At 43.3% G+C, this 23,442-nt stretch overlaps 1 protein-coding gene across 3 annotated transcripts in view; it reads right to left on the reverse strand.

Annotated features, from left to right (window-relative positions):
• PIWIL1 (piwi like RNA-mediated gene silencing 1) overlaps positions 1 to 23,442 on the reverse strand; it is a 376,145-nt gene that overhangs the window by 277,666 nt on the left and 75,037 nt on the right. For all 3 annotated transcript variants that reach the window (XM_073557066.1, XM_073557067.1, XM_073557065.1), the window contains exon 2: positions 17,078 to 17,155. In XM_073557066.1, coding sequence (XP_073413167.1) covers positions 17,078 to 17,146 — 69 coding nt within the window. In that variant the 5' untranslated portion in view covers positions 17,147 to 17,155. The remainder of the gene's footprint in view (positions 1 to 17,077; positions 17,156 to 23,442) is intronic.

Here is a 23,442-nt window from a genome sequence, read left to right on the forward strand (position 1 = left end):
TTATTATTTTTCCCTACCTATGGGGGGGGGGGGGTTATTTACTATTTTTTATTTTGATCACTGTGATAGGGTTTATCACAGTGATCAAAACGTACCTGGAACGAATCTGCCGGCAGATTTGGCGGGCGCACTGCGCATGCGCCCACCATTTTGGAAGATGGTGGCGCCCATGAAGGTGGATCCGGAAGGGACACCAGGACTCAGGAGGTAAAGGGGGGGGGGGGGGGAGAGCAGAGGGCAGGGGAGGGGGTGTAAATACTGATGGCAGCGACAGAACACCGCAGTCATTCAGTGGCGGGGGCAGATAAACCCCCCCCCCCCAGTCGGTGTGTGTGTGTGGGGGGGGGTCGGATCACGGTCTCCAGCCATGGCCGACGGTATTGCAGCGTCGGCCATGGCTGGATTGCGATATTGCACCAAACTTCATTGGTGAAATACTACAATGCTCTGATTGGCTTGTTCACTTTAAACAGTCAGAGCGATCGTAGCCACGGAGTGAAGTACAAAGCCTCCTGCACCTGTGGGTCCGGTGACCTTTCAGCGACCCGGTTACCCGACCCGCAGGACCGCGATCTCCCCATGACGCCACATAGGCGTCACAGGTTGGATTGGCACCGACTTTCATGACTCCTACGTGACGTCAAAGGTTGGGAAGGGGCTAAGGGATGCATTATACTATAGAGGCTGCCTATGGGGGGGTGCATTATACTATTTGGAGACCTGTTGTGAGTTCATTTTCCCCTTCACCATTGAGGTCTGATGAACTCCCTCTTCTGGGGAAGGAAGGTAGTGAAGCTGATTACCAAGCACCTGGGCAGGATGATGACTGGGTGACGGGAATTACTGACTGGATATAAGGCAGCCGACGCCCTTCTGCCTTGCTGGTGATCTCTCTGAGGGATTCTAGGAGACCAGTCTGATTCCTGCTCCTCAAAAGCTAACTTTTCTGCTCTACTTTTTGCATTTGTGTTTTGGTTTTGTTTTGCATTGTTTTCCTTGATTTCTGCCATTCCCTGCTGGGGTGAGCTGAATTCCTTTTTGCTCTGTCTTCAGACAATACCTGAGTACTGATATAGTCTTTTTGAAGCCTAGCGTCTTCAGGGCTTTTTTCCCCATCAGCTGTTGGCTCTTGTTTTGATAGGGTTTTGGCGGATTAGACAGCAGCTTTTCTATCCTGTCCTATCTAGTTAGCTTGGGCCCCATCATTTGCTCAGGCTATCTTTCTATCTGTGTGAGTGTTTTTCATCTTGCTTCACTGTCATTATATGTTGGGGGCTGCCTATTGCTTTGGGGTCTGCTCTGGGGCAGTTTAGATTTCCTTTTCTGTCTTTAGGCTATGTAGTTGTCCGGCTGTGATCGAGGGGTCTAGGGCACCGTAGGAACCCCCCACGGCTACTGCTAGTTGTTGTTTATAGGTTCAGGGGTCTGCAATCCGATAGCTGCCAACTTCTCTGGTTTTCTGGACTTAGCTAGTATTTCTGTTTTTGCCTCCTACGGTGACTCATTTCGTAACAGAGACCTATGGGGAGTGCATTATACTGTATTGAGGACTATATTGAGGATTGTCTGGTGCATTATGCTATATGGAGGATACCTGGGGGGCCATCATACAGTGTGGAGATTAGTGTTGGAGCTATCAAACAGTTTTGGAGATACTTAGGGGTCAGTATATATACAGTGAGGGGCATTAGACTGTGTATAAGAGAGCATCATACTGTGTATAGGGGAGCTGTACAGGGGGAGATTCTGGACATTATTTAATATTAAGTGGGCACTTATTGTTATAGGGAAACTCAGGTTACTGTGACTGTCAAAGGGGCACACATAGGGCATTATTACTTTCTAGGGAACAAAATGTGGGCACTGTTTTCTAGGGCACTTGCCCCCAGCATTACTATATTCTAGAGCAGGGGTCCCCAACCTGTAGATCAGGAGCCACATGTGGCTCACGGTCACATGGATTGTGGCTCGCGTCTGTCTGCCAGCTTGGCGCATTAGCTCCAGGTCTAGGAAACAGGTGTGAAGAACACATCTCAAAATGGTGTATTTTGTGAGTAGTCCTGCACAGAAGAGCAGACCTGGATGCACATACACTGGTCTTAGGGGTTTATAGATAATTTGAGTATGATAGACTGGACAGGATGATACTACCTATATAGAGATGCTTGAAGCTGGATGTAACAGTGTGTTGGGAGAAAACTGAATGGAGGTATTGTGGGAACCCTTGGATCTTGGTATTTTGCTTTGGGATCTTTGTGGAAAAGCTTTGGTTATCATTGCACCCATAATGGGGGCTTTGGTTGCCACTGCTGTGAGGGAGGCACAGTACCTGGATATGGCTCGCAACCCTCTCTCAGAGCTGAATGTGGCTCTCAAGGTCAGGAAGGCTGGGGATCTCTGTTCTAGAGGGTTGCTTTAGAACTTAAAGGACACAGAGAACCACATGGCAAGTAACCGGGACACATACGGCAGCAGCTACTCAGCATTGGGCTATTAGCAAGTTGAGGCGTTTGTGCGGGTTGGGAATAGTACCATTGGTTACAGGGCTGAAAAAATGTGACGTGAAATGTGTCTTTGTTGTAATCTCTGCAGCCGAGTTCCGGCTGAAAGAAATTGTCATGTTGGTCTGGGGGAGATGGAAAATACATGAAAAGCGAACGATTCCCATCATAAAGAACATTCTCTGTAAGTTATTATCTATAACCCCTTTCTGTCATTAGACATACTATCCCGTACATGTGCCCTGGGACTTAATACCCAAGGACGGGATAGTACGTCTCACGTGGTGAGCGCCGCTGATCGCGACCGGGTGTCAGCTGATTATCACAGCTGACACCCGGCACAATGTGTCAGGGGCGGTCACGGACCGCCCCCGACACGTGAACCCCTTGTACACCGTGATCGAACACGATCGCGGTGTACCGGGGGTTAAAGGGAAGCATCGGCAGGGAGGGGGCTCCCCTCCGTGCTTCCCTGAGCCCCCCACGGCAGCGCAATGTGCAGCGCTGCTGCGGGGGACTCCCTCCCTACAGGCCGCCGGATCCAAGATGGCGACGGGGGCCTGTAGGGAGCTGACTTCCTCACTGCCTGCAAAGCGCAGGCATGAGGAAGTCTGCAGAACTGCCTGTGACAGATCGCTGATCTGTCACAGTGATCTGTGATGTGACAGATAAGCAATCTGTCACAGGACAGTGATGTCCCACCTGGGACTATGTAATAAAGTTAAAAAAAAAAAAAGTGTAAAAATAATTAAAAAAAAAAAAAAATCACTAAATAAATTAGTAAAAAAAAAAAAAAAAAAAATATTCCCCAATAAATTCATTTTTTGAAAATAAAAAAATAAAAGTACACATATTTGGTATCGCCGTGTCCGTAGCGACCCGCCCTATAAAACTGTCCCATTAGTTAACCACCTTAGCGAACCCCTTAAAAAATAAAAAACAAAGCAAAAAATAATGATTTATTATCATACCACCGAACAAAAAGTGCAATAACGCGTGATCAAAAAGACGCATATAAATATCCATGGTACCGCTGAATACGTCATCTTGTCCCGCAAAAAACGAGCTGCCATACAGCGTCATCCGCAAAAAAATTAAAAAAAAGTTATAGCTCGCAGAATAAAGCGATGCAAAAATAATTATTTTTTATATAAAATTGTTTTCATTGCAAAGAACCGACAAAACATAAAAAAACGACATAAATGAGGTATCGCTGTAACCGTACTGACACGAAGAATAAAACCGCTTTATCAATTTTACCGCACGCGGAACGGTGTAAACGCATCCCCCCAAAAGAAATTCATGAAACGCTGGTTTTTGTTCATTCTGCGCCCCAAAAATCGGAATAAAAAGCGATCAAAAAAGGTCACGTGCCCGAAAATGTATCAATAAAAACGTCAACTCGTCCCGCAAAAAATAAGACCTCACATGACTCGGTGGGTCAAAATACGGAAAAATTATAGCTCTCAATATGTGGTGATGCAAAAACTATTTTTACAATAAAAAGCGTCTTTTAGCGTGCGACTACCGCCAAACATAAAAACCCTCCATAAATAGTAAATCAAACCCCCCCGTTATCACCCTCTTAGTTAGGGAAAAATAATAAAACTAAAAGAAAATGTATTTATTTCCATTTTCCCATTAGGGTTAGGGCTAGAGTTAGGGCTCAGATTAGGGTTAGGGATGTGTTGGGGTTAGGGTTGGAGTTATAATTGGGGGGTTTCCACTGTTTGGGCACATCAGGTGCTCTCCAAATGCAACATGGCGTCTGATCTCAATTCCAGCCAATTCTGCGTTGAAATTCAAGTCAAATGGTGCTCCTTCCCTTCCAAGCTCTGCCATGCGCCCAAACAGTGTTTTATATGTGGGGACATATAGGGTATCAGCATACTCAGGACAAATTGCAAAACAACTTTTGGGGTCCAATTTCTCCTGTTACCCTTAGGAAAATAAAAAATTGGGGGCAAAAATATCATTTTTGTGGAAAAAAATGATTTTTTATTTTCACGCCCAGGCGTTATAAACTTCTGTGAAGCACTTGGGGGTTCAAAGTGCTCACCACACATCTAGATAAGTTCCTTAGGGGGTCTAGTTTCCAAAATGGGGTCATTTGTGGGGGGTTTCCACTGTTTAGGTACATTAGGGGTTCTCCAAAGGCAACATGACACCCGCAGACCATTCCATCAAAGTCTGCATTCCAAAACATCACTACTTCCCTTCCGAGCCCCGACGTGTGCCCATACAGTAGTTTTCTCCCACATATGGGGTGTCAGCGTACTCAGGACAAATTGGACAACAACTTTTGGGGTCCAATTTCTCCTTTTACCCTTGGGAAAATGAAAAAATTGGTGACTAAAAGATCATGTTTGTGGAAAAAATACGATTTTTTTATTTTTACGCCCAGGCGTTATAAACTTCTGTGAAGCACTGGGGGGGTTCAAAGTGCTCACCACACATCTAGATAAGTTCCTTGGGGGGTCTAGTTTCCAAAATGGTGTCATTTGTGGGGGGTTTCCACTGTTTTGGTACATCAGGGGTTTCCCAATCGCGACATGGTGTCCGATCACAATTCCAGCCAAAAACGTCAAATGGCGCCGCTTCCCTTCCGAGCTCTGCCATGCGCCCAAATAGTCATTTACACCCACATATGGGGTATCAGTGTACTCAGGACAAATTGCTCAATAACTTAGGGTCCTGTTACCCTTGGAAAAATAAAAATTGGGGGTGAAAGGTCATTTTTGTGGAAAAAATATGATTTTTTAATTGTACCGCTGTACGTTATCAACTTCGGTGAAGCCCTTGTGGGTTCAAAGTTCTCACCACATATCTAGATAAGTTCCTTGGGGGGGTCTAGTTTCCAAAATGGGGTCACTTGGGGGGGTTTCCACTGTTTAGGTACATCAGGGGCTCTCCAAACGCGACATGGCGTCCGATCTGAATTCCAGCCAATTTTGCATTGAAAAAGTCAAACGGCGCTCCTTCCCTGCTGAGGTCTGCCAGGGTACTCAGGACAAATTGCACAATAACTTTTGCAGTCCAATTTCTCCTGTTACCCTTGGTAAAATAAAAAAATTGAACCTGAAGTATTTTTTTTTGTGAAAAAAAGTTAAATGTTCATTTTTTTTTAAATATTCAAAAAATTCCTGTGACGCACCTAAAGGGTTAATAAACTTCTTGAATGTGGTTTTGAGCACCTTAAGGGGTGCAGTTTTTAGAATGGTGTCACTTTTGGGTATTTTCTATCATATAGACCCCTCAAAGTGGCTTCAAATGTGATGTGGTCCGTAAAAATAAAATGGTGTTGCAAAAATGAGAAATCGCTGGTCAATTTTTAACCCTTATAACTTCCTAACAAAAAGAAATTTTGGTTCCAAAATTGTGCTGATGTAAAGTAAACATGTGGGAAATGTTACTTATCAAGTTTTTTGTGTGCCGTATCGCTGTGATTTAAGAGCATAAAAATTCAAAGTTGGAAAATTGCAAAATTTTCAAAATTTTCGCCAAATTTCCGTTTTTTTCACAAATAAACGCACGTTATTTGAATGAAATTTTACCACTAACATGAAGTACAATATGTCACAAGAAAACAATGTCAGAATCACCGGGATCCATGGAAGCGTTTCAGAGTTATTACCTCATAAAGGGACAGTGGTCAGAATTGTAAAAATTGGCCTGGTCATTAACATGCAAACCACCCTTCCACCCTTGGGGCTTAACCCCTTCACTACCAAGGGTGGTTTGCACGTTAACTCCCGGGCCAATTTTTACAATTCTGACCACTGTACCTTTATGAGGTCATAACTCTGGAACGCTTTCATGGATCCCGGTGATTCTGACATTTTTTTCTCGTGACATATTGTACTTCATGTTAGTGGTAAAATTGCATTCAAATAACTTGCGTTTATTTGTGAAAAAAACGGAAATTTGGCGAAAATTTTGAAAATTTCGCAATTTTCCAACTTTGAATTTTGATGCCCTTAAATCACAGCGATACGGCACACAAAAAACTTAATACATAACATTTCCCACATGTTTACTTTACATCAGCACAATTTTGGAACTAAAAATTTTTTTTTGTTAGGAAGTTATAAGGGTTAAAAATTGACCAGCGATTTCTCATTTTTGCAACACCATTTTATTTTTAGGGACCACTTCACATTTGAAGCCACTTTGAGGGGTCTATATGATAGAAAATACCCAAAAGTGACACCATTCTAAAAACTGCACCCCTTAAAGTGCGTAAAACCACATTCAAGAAGTTTATTAACCCTTTAGGTGCGTCACAGGAATTTTTTGAATATTAAAAAAAATGAACATTTAACTTTTTTTCACAAAAAAAATACTTCAGGTTCAATTTTCTTTATTTTACCAAGGGTAACAGGAGAAATTGGACTGCAAAAGTTATTGTGCAATTTGTCCTGAGTACGCTGATACCTGATATGTGGGGGGGAACCACTGTTTCTGCGCATGGCAGACCTCAGTAGGGAAGGAGCGCCGTTTGACTTTTTCAATGCAAAATTGGCTGGAATTCAGATCGGAAGCCATGTCGCGTTTGGAGAGCCCCTGATGTACCTAAACAGTGGAAACCCCCCAAGTGACCCCATTTTGGAAACTAGACCCCCCAAGGAACTTATCTAGATATGTGGTGAGAACTTTGAACCCACAAGGGCTTCACAGAAGTTTATAACGTACAGCAGTACAATTAAAAAATCATATTTTTTCCACAAAAATGATCTTTTCACCCTCAATTCTTATTTTTCCAAAAGTAACAGGACCCTAAAAGATATTGTGCAATTTATCCTGAGTACGCTGATACCCCACATGTGGGTGTAAACCACTATTTGGGCGCATGGCAGAGCTCGGAAGGGAAGCAGCGCCATTTGACGTTTTTGGCTGGAATTGAGATCGGACACCATGTCGCGTTAGGAAAGCCCCTGATGTACCAAAACAGTAGAAACCCCCCACAAATGACACCATTTTGGAAACTAGACCCCCCAAGGAACTTATCTAGATGTGTGGTGAGCACTTTGAACCCCCCAGTGCTTCACTGAAGTTTATAACGTCCGGGCGTGAAAATAAAAAAATCGTATTTTTTCCACAAACATGATCTTTTAGTCCCCATTTTTTTATTTTCCCAAGGGTAACAGGAGAAATTGGACCCCAAAAGTTGTTGTCCAATTTGTCCTGAGTACGCTGATACCTCATATGTCGGAGAAAACTACTGTATGGGCACACGTCGGGGCTCGGAAGGGAAGTAGTGACGTTTTGGAATGCAGACTTTGATGGATTGGTCTGCGGGTGTCATGTGCGTTTGGAGAGCCCCTGATGTACCTAAACAGTGGAAACCCCCCACAAGTGACCCCATTTTGGAAACTAGACCCCATAATGAACTTATCTAGATGTGTGGTGAGCACTTTGAACCCCCCAGTGCTTCACAGAAGTTTATAACGACCGGGCGTGAAAATAAAAATATCGTATTTTTTCAACAAACATCATCTTTTAGTCCTCATTTTTTTTATTTTCCCAAGGGTAACAGGAGAAATTGGACCCCAAAAGTTGTTGTCCAATTTGTCCTGAGTACGCTGATACCTCATATGTGGGAGAAAACTACTGTATGGGCACACGTCAGGGCTCGGAAGGGAAGTAGTGACGTTTTGGAATGCAGACTTTGATGGATTGGTATGCGGGTGTCATGTGTGTTTGGAGAGCCCCTGATGTACCTAAACTATTGAAACTCCCCACAAGTGACCCCATTTTGGAAACTAGACCCCCCACGGAGCTTATCTAGATGTGTGGAGAGCACTTTGAACCCCCAAGTGCTTCACAGAAGTTTATAACGCCTGGGCGTGAAAATAAAAAAAACATTTTTTTCCGCAAAATTATATTTTTGCCCCCAATTTTTTATTTTCCTAAGGGTAACAGGAGAAATTGGACCCCAAAAGTTGTTTTGTAATTAGTCCTGAGTAGGCTGATACCCTACATGTGGGGGTAAAACACTGTTTGGGAACATGGCAGAGCTTGGAAGGGAAGGAGCACCATTTGACTTTTTCAACGCAGAATTGGCTGGAATTGAGATCAGACGCCATGTTGCCTTTGGAGAGCACCTGATGTGCCCAAACAGTGGAAACCCCCAATTATAACTCCAACCCTAACCTCAACACACCCCTAACCCTAATCTGAGCCCTAGCCCTAACCCTACCCTAAACCTAGCGGGAAAATGGAAATAAATACATTTTCTTTTAGTTTTATTTTTTTTTCCCTAACTAAGGGGGTGATAACGGGGGGTTTGATTTACGATTTATGGCGGTTTTTATGTTTGGCGGCTATCGCACGCTAAAAGACGCTTTTTATTGTAAAAATAGTTTTTGCATCACCACATATTGTGAGCTATAATTTTTCCGTATTTTGACCCACCGAGTCATGTGAGGTCTTATTTTTTGCGGGACTAGTTGACGTTTTTATTGGTACCATTTTCGGGCACGTGACATTTTTTGATCGCTTTTTATTCCGATTTTTGGGACGCAGAATGAACAAAAACCAGCGTTTCATGAATTTCTTTTGGGGGGTGCGTTTACACCGTTCCGCGTGCGGTAAAATTGATAACGCGTTTTTATTCTTCGGGTCAGTACGGTTACAGCAATACCTCATTTAGGTCGTTTTTTTATGTTTTGTCGGTTTTTTGCAATGAAAACAATTTTATATAAAAAATAATTATTTTTGTATCGCTTTATTCTGCGAGCTATAACTTTTTTATTTTTTTGCGGATGATGCTGTATGGCGGCTCGTTTTTTGCGGGACAAGATGACGTTTTCAGCGGTACCATGCATATTTATATGCGTCTTTTTGATCGCGCGTTATTGCACTTTTTGTTCGGTGGTATGATAATAAATCATTATTTTTTGCTTCGTTTTATATTTTTATTTTTTAAGGGGTTCGCTAAAGGGGTTAACTAATGGGACAGTTTTATAGGGCAGGTCATTACGGACGCGGCGATACCAAATATGTGTAATTTTATTGTTTTTGGGTTTTTTTATTTTGAAAAAATGGATTTATTGGGGAATATTTTTTTTTTTTACTAATTTATTTAGCGATTTTTTTTTAATTATTTTTAACAATTTTTTTTTTTTTTTTACTTTATTACCTTGTCCCAGGTGGGACATCACTGTCCTGTGACAGATCGCTGATCTGTCACATCACTGTGACAGATCAGCGATCTGTCACAGGCACTGCTGCAGACTTCCTCATGCCTGCGCTTTGCAGGCAGTGAGGAAGTCAGCTCCCTGCAGGCCCCCGTCGCCATCTTGGATCCGGGGGCCTGTAGGGAAAGAGCCCCCCGCAGCAGCGCTGCACATTGCGCTGCCGTGGGGGGGCTCAGGGAAGCACGGAGGGAGCCCCCTCCCTGCCGATGCTTCCCTTTAACCCCCGGTACACCGCGATCGCGTTTGATCGCAGTGTGCAAGGGGTTAACGTGTCGGGGCGGTCCGCGACCGCCCCTGACACATTGTGCCGGGTGTCAGCTATGATAATTAGCTGACACTCGGCCGCGATCAGCGGCGCTCACCACGTGGGCGCCGCTGATCGCGATGACGTAATATTCCGTCCATGGTAATTAGGTCCATGGTCACATGGACGGAATATTACGTCAATTGTAGGTAAGAGGTTAAGTCACACTAGAGAGAAATACGGACGAGAGGGTTTAAAAACACGTATTGCACATGGACCAATGATTCTCTATGGGGTACCTCCCATCAGTATTATTTCTAGCGTATATTTTACGGGCTGTGCCAATCGCAGCATGCTGCGATTGTCAGCGTACTACGCCCGTAGTACGCCAATGGAGTTCTATGGCTGCTCAAAAAAAAAAAAAATGCATTACACACAGACCACATGTGTGACTTGCGAGAAATATGCACCCAGTGTCCTTTAGAAAAGCCGTCAATACAGTGCGTGATAAAGTAAAATCACACTGACAAGTTTATAGGGAACCCGTCACCCTCCCAGGGCATTTTTCAGTTAAAGAGCCACCTTCAGCAGCACAAAGGCTGCATTCTGAGACGGTGGCTCTTCTTTTTCTGACCCCTAGTAACGCTGAAATATCGACTTTTATAAATAGCTCCTCATACCTGTAATGTGTCCCATAGGTATGACGTGTCCCCCTGTATCAGCCGCCTACCATCCGTCCATCATGCCTGTCCTGTGTCTCGGCACCGCCCACCATCCGTCCATCATGATGCCCCTGTGTGTTGCTGCATCCTGCTGTTTTGAATGCCGGCGCCTACGCTGTGACAATAGTTCTCGTGCATGCGCAGTGCACACTGCCCGAGAACCGACATCAGGCTATTGCGTCTGCGTGTTGTGGAGGCCCCAGATCCTGCCCCGCAGTGTGTTATGATGTACTCACACTGCGGGGCTGGGGTGACATTAAGCCGATTAATAATGGAGAGGTGTCAATTAGACACTTATCCATCATTAACCCTAGACTCTTAGTTAAAAACGGTTAAAAAACACACAGACATTAATTAAAAATTATTTTAATGAAATAAAGACACCTAGTTGTTGACAAGATTTATTGCTCTGCTAATGCAAAAATAAACCATCGCACTGTAACAAAAATAAAACAAAAAATCAGCCATATCCTTACCTCTCCACTGCTCAGTCAGGTCCCCCGCTGCAATCCATCAGAAAGGGTTAAGTGGTTTACACAGAGTCCGGTGCAATGCCACCAGCCCCATGTAAACCACTGCCAGAATGAATTACTTCATCTCTGCGCAGCCTCCCTGGCTGTCCTGAGATGAACTAATTACCATGGGAAAGTTTCTGCCTTTTTTCCCCACGCTCATTAGTTCCTCAGCTCAACCAGGGGACTCCACACAGCCTCAATGACGTCAGCGGGAGTCCCCGGCTGACCTGAGGTGAACTAATGAGCGTGGGAAAAAAAGTCAGAAACTTTCCCACGCTAATTTGTTCATCTACAGGCAGCCACTGAGGCTGCGCAGAGCTGAATTAATTCATTGTGAAGTAGTTTACAGTGGGGCTGGTCGCATTAGCACCGGTCCTCATTGTAAACCATGTAACCCCTTGTGAAGGATTACAGCGTGGGACATGACTGAACGGCGGAGAGGTAAGGATATTGTTGCTGTTTTATGTTTTGGGGGTTTTTTTTACAGTTCATGGTTTTATTTTTGAATAGCAGAGTAATAAAAATTGGTCAAAAACTTGGTGTCTTTATTTTATTAAAAGACTTTTTAATAAATGTCTGTTTTTTAACCCTTTTTACCCCAGATGCGTCTTTTCTGGGGTGTCTGGGGCAGATTTTTGTAGCGGGGGGGGCAAAAACAATGGTTTCTCTCAAGGCTATTAAAATCTGCACTCACTCCCCTGCTTTACTTCTCTGGTTGCGATTTTGCCGCGGGAGCCTACGCATTTTTTTCCAACGAATTAACCCCTTAATTTAACACCTAGACGTCCCAAATTTTACACACAAACCCCATTAGTCAGGGACATATAAAAATACATGAAGTGAAATGGTCTACTGTATGTAAACCATGTGTCATTTCATGTGGGGTTGGGGAATGATTTTACGAAAGCCGGCAATTGATTTTGCGGCTATTCTACTATGTAGAACTATATGAAATATATATACACACACACACACACCGTATATACTCGTGTATAAGCTGACCCGTGTATAAGCCAACCCCCCTAATTTTGCCACAAAAACTGGGAAAACTTATTGACTCGTGTATAAGCCTAGGGTGGAAAATGCAGCAACTGGTGAATTTCAAAAATAAAAACAGACACCAATAAAAGTAAAATTAATTGAGACATCAGTAGGTTAATTGTTTTTGAATATCCATATTGAATCAGAGGCCCCATATAATGCTCCATACAGTTCATGATGGGCCTCATAAGATGCTCCATACAAAATACACCCCATATAATGCTGCACAAAGGATGCTCCATAGAATAATATGCCCCATATAATGCTCCATAAAGGTTATGGCCCCATAAGATGCTCCATAGATTATGACCCCATAAGATGCTTCATAGATTATGCCCCAATAAGATGCTCCATAGATTATGCCCCCATAAAATGCTCCATAGAATATGCCCCCATATGCTGCCCCATAGAATATGCCCCCATTTGCTGCCCCATAGAATATGCCCCCATTTGCTGCCCCATAGAATATACTCTCATATGCTGCTCCACAGAATATGCCCCCATATGCTGCCCCATAGACTATGCCCCTATATGGCTGCCCCACAGAATATGCCCCCATATGCTGCTCCATAGAATATGCACCCATATGCTGCTCTATAGAATATGCCCCCATATGGTGCCCCCATAAGATGCTTCATATATTATGCCCCCATATGCTGCTGCAAAAAAAAAAAAAAAAAAAAGCCATACTCACCTCTCCTGCTCAGGACCCGGGACCTGAGATATTCACCACTGCCTGCCGCTTTTTGTCAGTGACTGTTCAAGCAGAGGGCGAAGCGCGCACTAACCACGTCACCGCGCCCTCTGCTGCCTAAATGTCACTGACAGGACTCAGCAGAGCAGACAGCTGTGAGCAGCGATGGACACAGGACAGGTGAATATCGCTATACTTACCCCTCCCCTGGCACGGTCTCTGCAGCCCTGCTTCTCCAAGGTCTCCCTTCCTGCCTTCAGCAGTCATGTGATACCGCTCATTACACATGAATATGCGCATATTCATGTTTAATGAGCGGTACCACGTGACCGCTGAAGGCAGGGAGACCCTGGAGAAGCGTGGCTGCAGAGACCGCGCCAGGAGGGGTAAGTATGATCTGACACCCCGCTCCCCCGCCGACCCCCAGGTATATGACTCGTGTATAAGCCGAGAGGGGGACTTTCAGCCCCAAAAAATGGGCTGAAAATCTCGGCTTACACACGAGTATATACGGTATATTATATATACATACATATAAACACACGTCTCCATGATGAATATATATATATATATATATATACAGTGGGGCAAAAAAGTATTTAGTCAGTCAGCAATAGTGCAAGTTCCACCACTTAAAAAGATGAGAGCGTCTGTAATTTACATCATAGGTAGACCTCAACTATGGGAGACAAACTGAGAAAAAAAAATCCAGAAAATCACATTGTCTGTTTTTTTTTCCTTTTATTTGCATATTATGGTGGAAAATAAGTATTTGGTCAGAAACAAGCAATCAAGATTTCTGGCTCTCACAGACCTGTAACTTCTTCTTTAAGAGTCTTCTCTTTCCTCCACTCATTACCTGTAGTAATGGCACCTGTTTAAACTTGTTATCAGTATAAAAAGACACCTGTGCACACCCTCAAACAGTCTGACTCCAAACTCCACTATGGTGAAGACCAAAGAGCTGTCAAAGGACACCAGAAACAAAATTGTAGCCCTGCACCAGGCTGGGAAGACTGAATCTGCAATAGCCAACCAGCTTGGAGTGAAGAAATCAACTGTGGGAGCAATAATTAGAAAATGGAAGACATACAAGACCACTGATAATCTCCCTCGATCTGGTGCTCCACGCAAAATCCCACCCCGTGGGGTCAGAATGATCACAAGAACGGTGAGCAAAAATCCCAGAACCACGCGGGGGGACCTAGTGAATGAACTGCAGAGAGCTGGGACCAATGTAACAAGGCCTACCATAAGTAACACACTACGCCACCATGGACTCAGATCCTGCAGTGCCAGACGTGTCCCACTGCTTAAGCCTGTACATGTCCGGGCCCGTCTGAAGTTTGCTAGAGAGCATTTGGATGATCCAGAGGAGTTTTGGGAGAATGTCCTATGGTCTGATGAAACCAAACTGGAACTGTTTGGTAGAAACACAACTTGTCGTGTTTGGAGGAAAAAGAATACTGAGTTGCATCCATCAAACACCATACCTACTGTAAAGCATGGTGGTGGAAACATCATGCTTTGGGGCTGTTTCTCTGCAAAGGGGCCAGGACGACTGATCCGGGGACATGAAAGAATGAATGGGGCCATGTATCGTGAGATTTTGAGTGCAAACCTCCTTCCATCAGCAAGGGCATTGATGATGAAACGTGGCTGGGTCTTTCAACATGACAATGATCCAAAGCACACCGCCAGGGCAACGAAGGAGTGGCTTCGTAAGAAGCATTTCAAGGTCCTGGAGTGGCCTAGCCAGTCTCCAGATCTCAACCCTATAGAAAACCTTTGGAGGGAGTTGAAAGTCCGTGTTGCCAAGCGAAAAGCCAAAAACATCACTGCTCTAGAGGAGATCTGCATGGAGGAATGGGCCAACATACCAACAACAGTGTGTGGCAACCTTGTGAAGACTTACAGAAAACGTTTGACCTCTGTCATTGCCAACAAAGGATATATCACAAAGTATTGAGATGAAATTTTGTTTCTGACCAAATACTTATTTTCCACCATAATATGCAAATAAAAGGAAAAAAAAACAGACAATGTGATTTTCTGGATTTTTTTTTCTCAGTTTGTCTCCCATAGTTGAGGTCTACCTATGATGTAAATTACAGACGCCTCTCATCTTTTTAAGTGGTGGAACTTGCACTATTGCTGACTGACTAAATACTTTTTTGCCCCACTGTATATATATATATATATATATATAATGGACATACACTCACTGGCCACTTTATTAGGTACACCATGCTAGTAAGGGGTTGGACCCCCTTTTGCCTTCAGAACTGCCTCAATTCTTCGTGGCAGAGATTCAACAAGGTGCTGGAAGCATTCCTCAGAGATTTTGGACCATATTGACATGATGGCATCACACAGTTGGCGCAGATTTGTCGGCTGCACATCCCTGATGCGAATCTCCCGTTCCACCACATCCCAAAGATGCTCTATTGGATTGAGATCTGGTGACTGAGGAGGCCATTTGAGTACAGTAAACTCATTGTCATGTTCAAGAAACCAATCTGAGATGATTCGAGCATTATGACATGGCGCATTATCCTGCTGAAAGTAGCCATCAGATGTTGGGTACATTGTGGTCATAAAGGGATGGACATGGTCAGCAACAATACTCAGGTAGGCTGTGGCGTTGCAACGATGCTCAATTGGTACCAAGGGGCCCAAAGAGTGCCCAGAAAAAATTCCCCACACCATGACACCACCACCACCAGCCTGAACCGTTGATACAAGGCAGGATGGATCCATGCTTTCATGTTGTTTACGCCAAATTCTGACCCTACCATCCGAATGTCGCAGCAGAAATCGAGACTCATCAGACCAGGCAACGTTTTTCCAATCTTCTACTGTCCAATTTCGATGAGCTTGTGCAAATTGTAGCCTCAGTTTCCTGTTCTTAGCTGAGAGGAGTGGTACCCAGTGTGGTCTTCTGCTGCTGTACCCCATCTGCCTCAAAGTTCGACGCCCCGTGCGTTCAGAGATGCTCTTCTGCCTACCTTGGTTGTAACGGGTGGCAATTTGAGTCACTGTTGCCTTTCTATCAGCTCGAACCAGTCTGCCCATTCTCCTCTGACCTCTGGCATCAACATGGCATTTCCGGCCACAGAACTGCCGCTCACTGGATTTTTTTTCTTTTTCGGACCATTCTCTGTAAACCCTAGAGATGGTTGTGCGTGAAAATCCCAGTAGATCAGCAGTTTCTGAAATTCTCAGACCAGCCCTTCTGGCACCAACAATCATGCCACGTTCAAAGGCACTTAAATCACCTTTCTTCCCCATACTGATGCTCGGTTTGAACTGCAGGAGATTGTCTTGACCATGTCTACATGCCTAAATGCACTGAGTTGCCGCCATGTGATTGGCTGATTAGAAATTAAGTCTTAACACACAGTTGGACAGGTGTACCTAATAAAGTGGCCAGTGAGTGTATATTGGAGCCCTATGACAGGTTAAAACCCAAACGAAAGAATAAAACCTGAACGAAAAATTATATATATTCTTTCGTTTGGGTTTTATTCTTTCGTTTGGGTTTTAACCTGTCATAGGGCTCCATTATATGTCCATTTTGCAAGCCTGCGAGAAAATCTCGGCAAACGGATGCCATACGAATTACATACGGATTCTTACATGGGCAAAATACGCAGCCACACCCTGATAACGGATGACACGCGGTTCACTATTTAGGGACCATTTCTGCATATTACGGCCGTAAAATACGGAACGTATTTTTGAACGTTGTGTGGGACTCCAGCCTAACTCTACGGTGATCACTTATATGTTCTGTAGCACTGGTATCTACCACGGACCATATGGCGGCAATATCAATATTGGTCTTTATATAGAGATTATTTCCATTAACAGAGCAGTGATCTGCTAAGGTTCTCCTCCACTATTAGGGTGCGTCACCCAGTTGTAATCAAGGTTACCTAGATAGGGACCCACTGAGAGGTTTTGCCCCCCCTCAACCAAAACCCTATTTATACCTCTGGAAGGGGTTATGAGTGTAGGGTGTCATCTGCCACAGGCTTGTATACAACATATACATAGAGAGTTTTACCAGGTGCATAAATTAAGGTAATAATGCAGGATGAAAATAATTTCATTTTAAAAAAAATTTATATTTTTATTATAATTTTAACATATAATAACCTTGGGTGGTTGTTGCGAGTCCTGGACCCGTGCTCTTCCACGTGCTCTTGCTCTGGCTCTTCCAGTCATGATTTAATCCTGCAACAAATAAACATACAGTTGTGTGAAAAAGTGTTTGCCCACTTCCTAATTTCCTATTCTGCATGTTTGTCACATTTAAATGTTTTAGATAGTTAAACAAATTTATATATTAGACAAAACACAAGTAAACACAAAATGCAGCTTTTAAATTAAAATCTCTTATTAACCTCTTTCTGACTCCTGAAGTAATAATCCGTCCCTGTGCCTATTTGACCAGGGACGGACTATTAGGCCGGGGTCACACGGGCGAGGAATACGGCAAAGTGAGAGGCGCTAAAAGCACGCATTAGACACGGACAAATGATTCTCTATGGGGTCACTCGCACCAGGCGTATATTTCTCATCGTAATTCTACGCTCCATGCCAATCGCAGCATGCTGCGATTGTCAGCGTACTACGCCCGTAGTACGCCAATGCAAGTCTATGGGTGGGCAAAAAATACGGATTACACACGGACCACACATGTGACTTGCGAGAAATACGCAACAGGTGTCTTTTAGCAATGCCGGCAATTCAGTGCGCTATACAGTAAACTCACACTGACAGGTTTAATAAAGAAACGAAAGAATAGATATATACACAAAGAATACATATATATATATATATATATATGCATTCTATGTGTCTATATCTATTCTTTCGTTTCTGTTAGAAACCCTGTCATAGGGCTCCATTATATGTCCATTTTGCAAGCCTGCGAGAAAATCTCGCAATATGGATGGCATACAGATTACATACGGATGCTTACATGCGCAAAATACGCGACCACACCTTGATTACGGATGACATACAGAGCACTGTTTAGGGGCCATTCATCCGTATTACGCATGTAAAATACTGACCGTATTTTGCGTCGGTTAGTGTGACCCCGGCCTTACGAGCAAAACGTTGGCGCGTGGGCGATCGCCGCCGGGTGGCAGCTGATTCTCACAGCTGACGCCCGACACTAAGTGCAAGGAGCAGTCACGCACCGTTCCCGGCAACTTATCCCCATGAATGCTGCAATCAAACGTGATTGCAGCATTTCGGGAAGACAGCCCCTCTGCCTTTGGATTGGAGCCCCCGCAGTGTGACAAGGGGTTTCCATCTTTGTCATGGTAACCCGATGTTGTCATGACGATAGCCAAATCACGAGAGCTGGGAAAGTTGCTTGATCATGCGCAGTGCATGATCAGCAACTTTCTCTGTCAGTGCAGAGCTGACAGTTTGCATAGTAAGGGGATGCTGCTCATACTACTAGGCAGGCCATCAGCCTGCAAAAAATGATAGTTCCATAGTGGGACGAAGTAAAAATAATTAAAAAAAAAAAAAAGGAAAAAGCAAAACCTGAAATAATTGTAAACATATATTTTTTTAAAATTAAAAATAATAACAAAATCAAGAGACCTTGTATCTATAAATATTTTTATGAAAAAAATAAAAAAAGTACACATATTTGGTATTGCCTCATCCGCAAAGACCCGACCCTATAAAACTGTCCCACTAGTTAACACCTTTAGTGAACACCATTAAAAAAAAAGGCAAAATGTGCAATTTATCTTGTTACCCTTCTGAATATGCAAAATTTGGGGCTAAAAAAAAAATGTTAAAAAAATGTAAAAAAAAAAAAAAAAAATAAATAAATAAAAAAAATCTCTCCAAATTATGGACATGCAAGAAAATATATAGTTCAAAAGTCAATAAATTCTATTTATGAAATAGACAATGTTAAAACACAAATGATGATAAATTGATGATACATTAACCCCTTTCCTACATTGGACGTACTATTGCGTCCATGTAACCTGGGACCTAAGTCCCAAGGACGGAATAGTACGTCCAACGCGATCAGCGGCGCTCACGGGGGGAGCGCCGTTGATCATGGCCGGGTGTCAGCTGATTATCACAGCCCGTCACTATGTGTATGTGTCAGGGGCGGTCAAGGGCCACCCCCAGCACATTAACCCCTGGCACACAGATCAAACATAAAAAATCTCTAAATAGAAAAAAAATATTCCCTAATAAATTCATTTTAGGAAATAAAAAAAACAAAGTACACATATTTAGTATCGCTGCGTCCGTAACGACCCGCCCTATAAAACTGTCCTACTAGTTAACCCATTTAGTGAACCCCTAAAAAAAAAAAAAGCAAAAAACGATGTTTTATCATACCAACGAACAAAAAGTGCAATAACACACGATCAAAAAGACGTATATAAATAAACATGGTACCGCTAAAAACGTCATCTTGTTCCGCAAAAAAATAAAAAAGTTATAGCTCGCAGAATAAAGCGATGCAAATATAATTATTATTTATATAAAATAGTTTTCATTGCATAAAAGCGCCAAAGCATAAATAAAGACAAATAAGGTATCCCTGTAATCGTACTGACCCGAAGAATAAAACCACTTTATGAATTTAACCACACGCGGAACGGAGTAAAGTTCGCACCCCCCAAAAGAAATTCATGAAATGCTGCTTTTTATTCATTCTGCGTCCCAAAAATCGGAATAAAAAGCGATCAAAAATGTCACATGCACGAAAAATGGTACCAATAAAAACATCAACTCGTCTCGCAAAAAATAAGACCTCACATGACTTGGTGGGTCAAAATATGGAAAAATTATAGCTTTCAAAATGTGGTGATGCAAAAACTATTTTTACAATAAAAAAAAGTCTTTTAGGCTGTGTGCCCACGATGCGATTTTTAAGCGTTTTTGCCGCGATTTTCGGCGCAAAAACGTTTAAAAATCGTGTACAGAACACCCCCCATGCATTCCTATGGCATTCCGCACATGCTGTGCTAATGCTGCGCTTTTTTTTCGCGGCGGAACCGCATCGCGGAAAAAATCGCAGCATGATCATTCTTTTGTGCGGAATCGCAAAGAATTGCCGCGATTCCGCACTCATAGGAATGCAAGAGAATAGCTTACTTCCCGCATGTGGCTATGCCCACCATGCGGGAAGTTAAGCGTCTCATGTGCGGTTGGTACCCACGGTGTGGAGGAGAGGAGACTGTCCTCCAGGCCCTGGGTACCATACCCCTGTAAAAAAATAACAAAATCGGGGTATATTTACCTTCCGACGTCCCGTGCTGCATTCCCGGCCTAAGCGTTCCCAGTAATGCCTCGCGGCAAGGTCCTGTGATGACGTAGTCTCGCATGACTCTAGCGGTCTCACGAGATCACTATAGTAACGCGAGACCAACGTCATCACAGGTCTCGCAAGGCATTACTGGTAACGCTGAGGCCCGGGATGGCAGCGCGGGACGTCGGAAGGTAAATATACCCCGATTTTTTATTTTTTTATCATTTTTAACATTTTATCTTTTACTATTGAGGCTGCATAGGCGGCCTCAATAGTAAAAAGCTGCTCACACTTGTCAAACACTATGTTTGACGAGTGTGACCAGCCTGTCAATCACTTTCCAAGCGATCCTTCAAATCGCTTGGAAAGTGCTTGAGAAAATCGCGGCAAAATCGCGAACAGAATCGCGGTAAAATCGCGCAGAAAAAAACGCGCGATTTCTGGGAAGGAGTCCGGTTTTCAGTGTGCGTTTTAACACGCAACGTGGGCACATAGCCTTCGCGTATGACAGCTGCCAAACATAAAAACCCGCTAAAAATAGTAAATCAAACCCCCCTTTATCACCCCCTTAGTTAGGGAAAAATAATAAAAGATTTTAAAAAAATGTATTTCCAGGTAACACACATCCGTTTTTTGACGTCCGCCAAAGTGTGAAAGACGGATCCGTTTCCGTTTTGCCACAAACGGATGCTAACGGATCCGTTTTTTGGACAGATCCGCTTTAGCCACTAATGCAAGTCTATTGGGGAAAAAACGGATCCGTCCAAAAAAATGGCGGATCCGTTTTTTTTTTTTCGAAACGGCGGATTTTGACGAACGTCAAAAAAAACGGATGTGTGATACAGGCCTAAAGGGATAGGGGTTGGGGCTGAGATTAGTGTTAGGGGTGTGTTGGGGTTAGGGTTGGAGATAGAATTGGGGGGTTTCCACTGTTTAGGCACATCAGGGGCTCTCTAGACGCAACATGGCATCTGATCTCAATTCCAGCCAATTCTGCATTGAAAAAGTCAAACGGTGCTCATTCCCTTCCAAGCTCTGCCATGCGCCCAAACAGTGGTTTAGGCTGGAGTCACACACAACGAATAAAAAAAAAATCGGTCCCATTTTAACGGTACGAAATCGCACAAAGAATTCTTGTCCAGGGATCTGTCTGTCATCCCATTTTCCGGCGATGAACCGATTTTATTCCCATCTAAGCATCAAATTGACATCCAATGTTAATGCCTGATGCTCTTTCCTGTTGAACTGGAGAAGTCTTGCGATTTAAATCGCAAGTCACACGTGTGGTGCGTTTTCAATGAGATTTTTAATCGCATCCATAGACTTGCATTGTCGAATCCGATTCGAAAATCGGTGACAATCGCAGCATGCTGCGATTGTCTCGGTCTGAGGAATGGATCCGATAAAAAAACGCATGATGGGAGCAGCACCATAGAATAACATTGGGACGAATGCAATGCGATTTTTTTATCGCACTGCATTCGTCCGATTTAATCGCTAATGTGACTCCGGCCTTACCCCCACATATGGGGTATCAGCCTACTAACGGACAAAATGCACAAGAACTTTTGGGGTCCAATTTCTCCTGTTACCCTTGGGAAAATAAAAAATGGGGGCAAAAATATAATTTTTGTGGAAAAAAAATAAGATTTTTTTATTTTTATGGCTCTACGTTGTACAAACTTCTGTGAAGCACTTGGGGGTTTCAAAGTGCTCACCGCATATCTAGATAACTTCCTTGGGGAGTCTAGTTTTCAAAATGGGGTCACCACAGCTTAGGCACATCAGGGATTCTCCAAAAGCAACATGACACCCGCAGAAGATTCCATCAAAGTCTGCATTCCAAAACGTCACTACTTCCCTTCCGAGCCCCGACATGTGCCCATACAGTAGTTTTCTCCCACATATTGGATATCAGTGTACTCAGTACAAATTGGACAACTTTTGGGGTCCAATTTCTCCTGTTACCCTTAGGAAAATAAAAAAATTGAGGACTAAAAGACCATGTTTGTGGAAAAAAATGATTTTTTTATTTTCACGCTCGGGCGTTATAAACTTCTGTGAAGCACTTGGGGGTTCAAAGTGCTCACCACACATCTAGATAAGTTCCTTAGGGGGTCTAGTTTCCAAAATGGTGACAATTGTGGGGGGTTTCCACTGTTTAGGCACATCTGGGACTTTCCAAACACGACATGACATCCAATCTCAATTCCAGCCAAAAAAGTCAAATGGCACCGCTTCCCTTCCGAGCTCTGTCATGTGCCCAAATAGTCGTTTACCCTCACATATGGGGTATCAGCGTACTCCGGACAAATTGCACAATAACTTTGGGTGTCCTGTTACCCTTGGGAAAATAAAAATTAGGGGTGAAAAGATCATTTTTGTGGAAAAAATGTTTTAACTGTACAGCTGTACGTTATAAACTTCTGCGAAGCCCTTGGGGGTTCAAAGTTCTCACCACATATCTAGATAGACCCTTCGAGGAACTTATTTTCCAAAATGGGGTCACTTGTGGGGGGTTTCCACTGTTTAGGCACATCTGGAGCTCTCCACTTCGCAATTCTCCAACTTTGAATTTTTATGCCCTTAAAGCACAGAGATATGGCGAGCTCTCCACTTCGCAATTCTCCAACTTTGAATTTTTATGCCCTTAAAGCACAGAGATATGGCACACAAATACTGAATAAGTAACATTTCCCACATGTTTACTTTACATCAGCACAAATTTGGAACCAAAATTTTTTTTTTGTTAGGAAGTTATAAGGGTTAAAAGTTCACCAGCGATTCTCATTTTTAAATCACCAATTATTTTAGGGACCACATCACATTTGAAGTCACTTTGAGGGGTCTATATGATAGAAAATACCCAAAAGTGACACCATTCTAAAAACTGCACCCCTCAAGTTGCTCAAAACCACATTCAAAAGGTTTATTAACCCTTCAGGTGCCTCACAAATTTTTTTGAATGTTTAAAAAAAATGAATATTTAACTTTTTTTTCACAAAAAAATTACTTCAGGTCCAATTTATTTATTTTACCAAGGCTAACAGGAGAAATTGGACTGCAAAAGTTATTGTGCAATTTGCACTGCGTACGCTGATACCTGATATGTGGGGGGGGGGGGGGACCACAGATTCGGCGCATGGCAGAGCTCAGAAGGGAAGGAGCGCCGTTTGACTTTTTCACACAAAATTGGCTGGAATTGAGATCGGATGCC

Source organism: Dendrobates tinctorius, unplaced genomic scaffold (genome assembly GCF_039654945.1).
Source record: "Dendrobates tinctorius isolate UK_male_01 unplaced genomic scaffold, ASM3965494v1 ptg000243l, whole genome shotgun sequence".
NCBI classification, from domain to species: domain Eukaryota; kingdom Metazoa; phylum Chordata; class Amphibia; order Anura; family Dendrobatidae; genus Dendrobates; species Dendrobates tinctorius.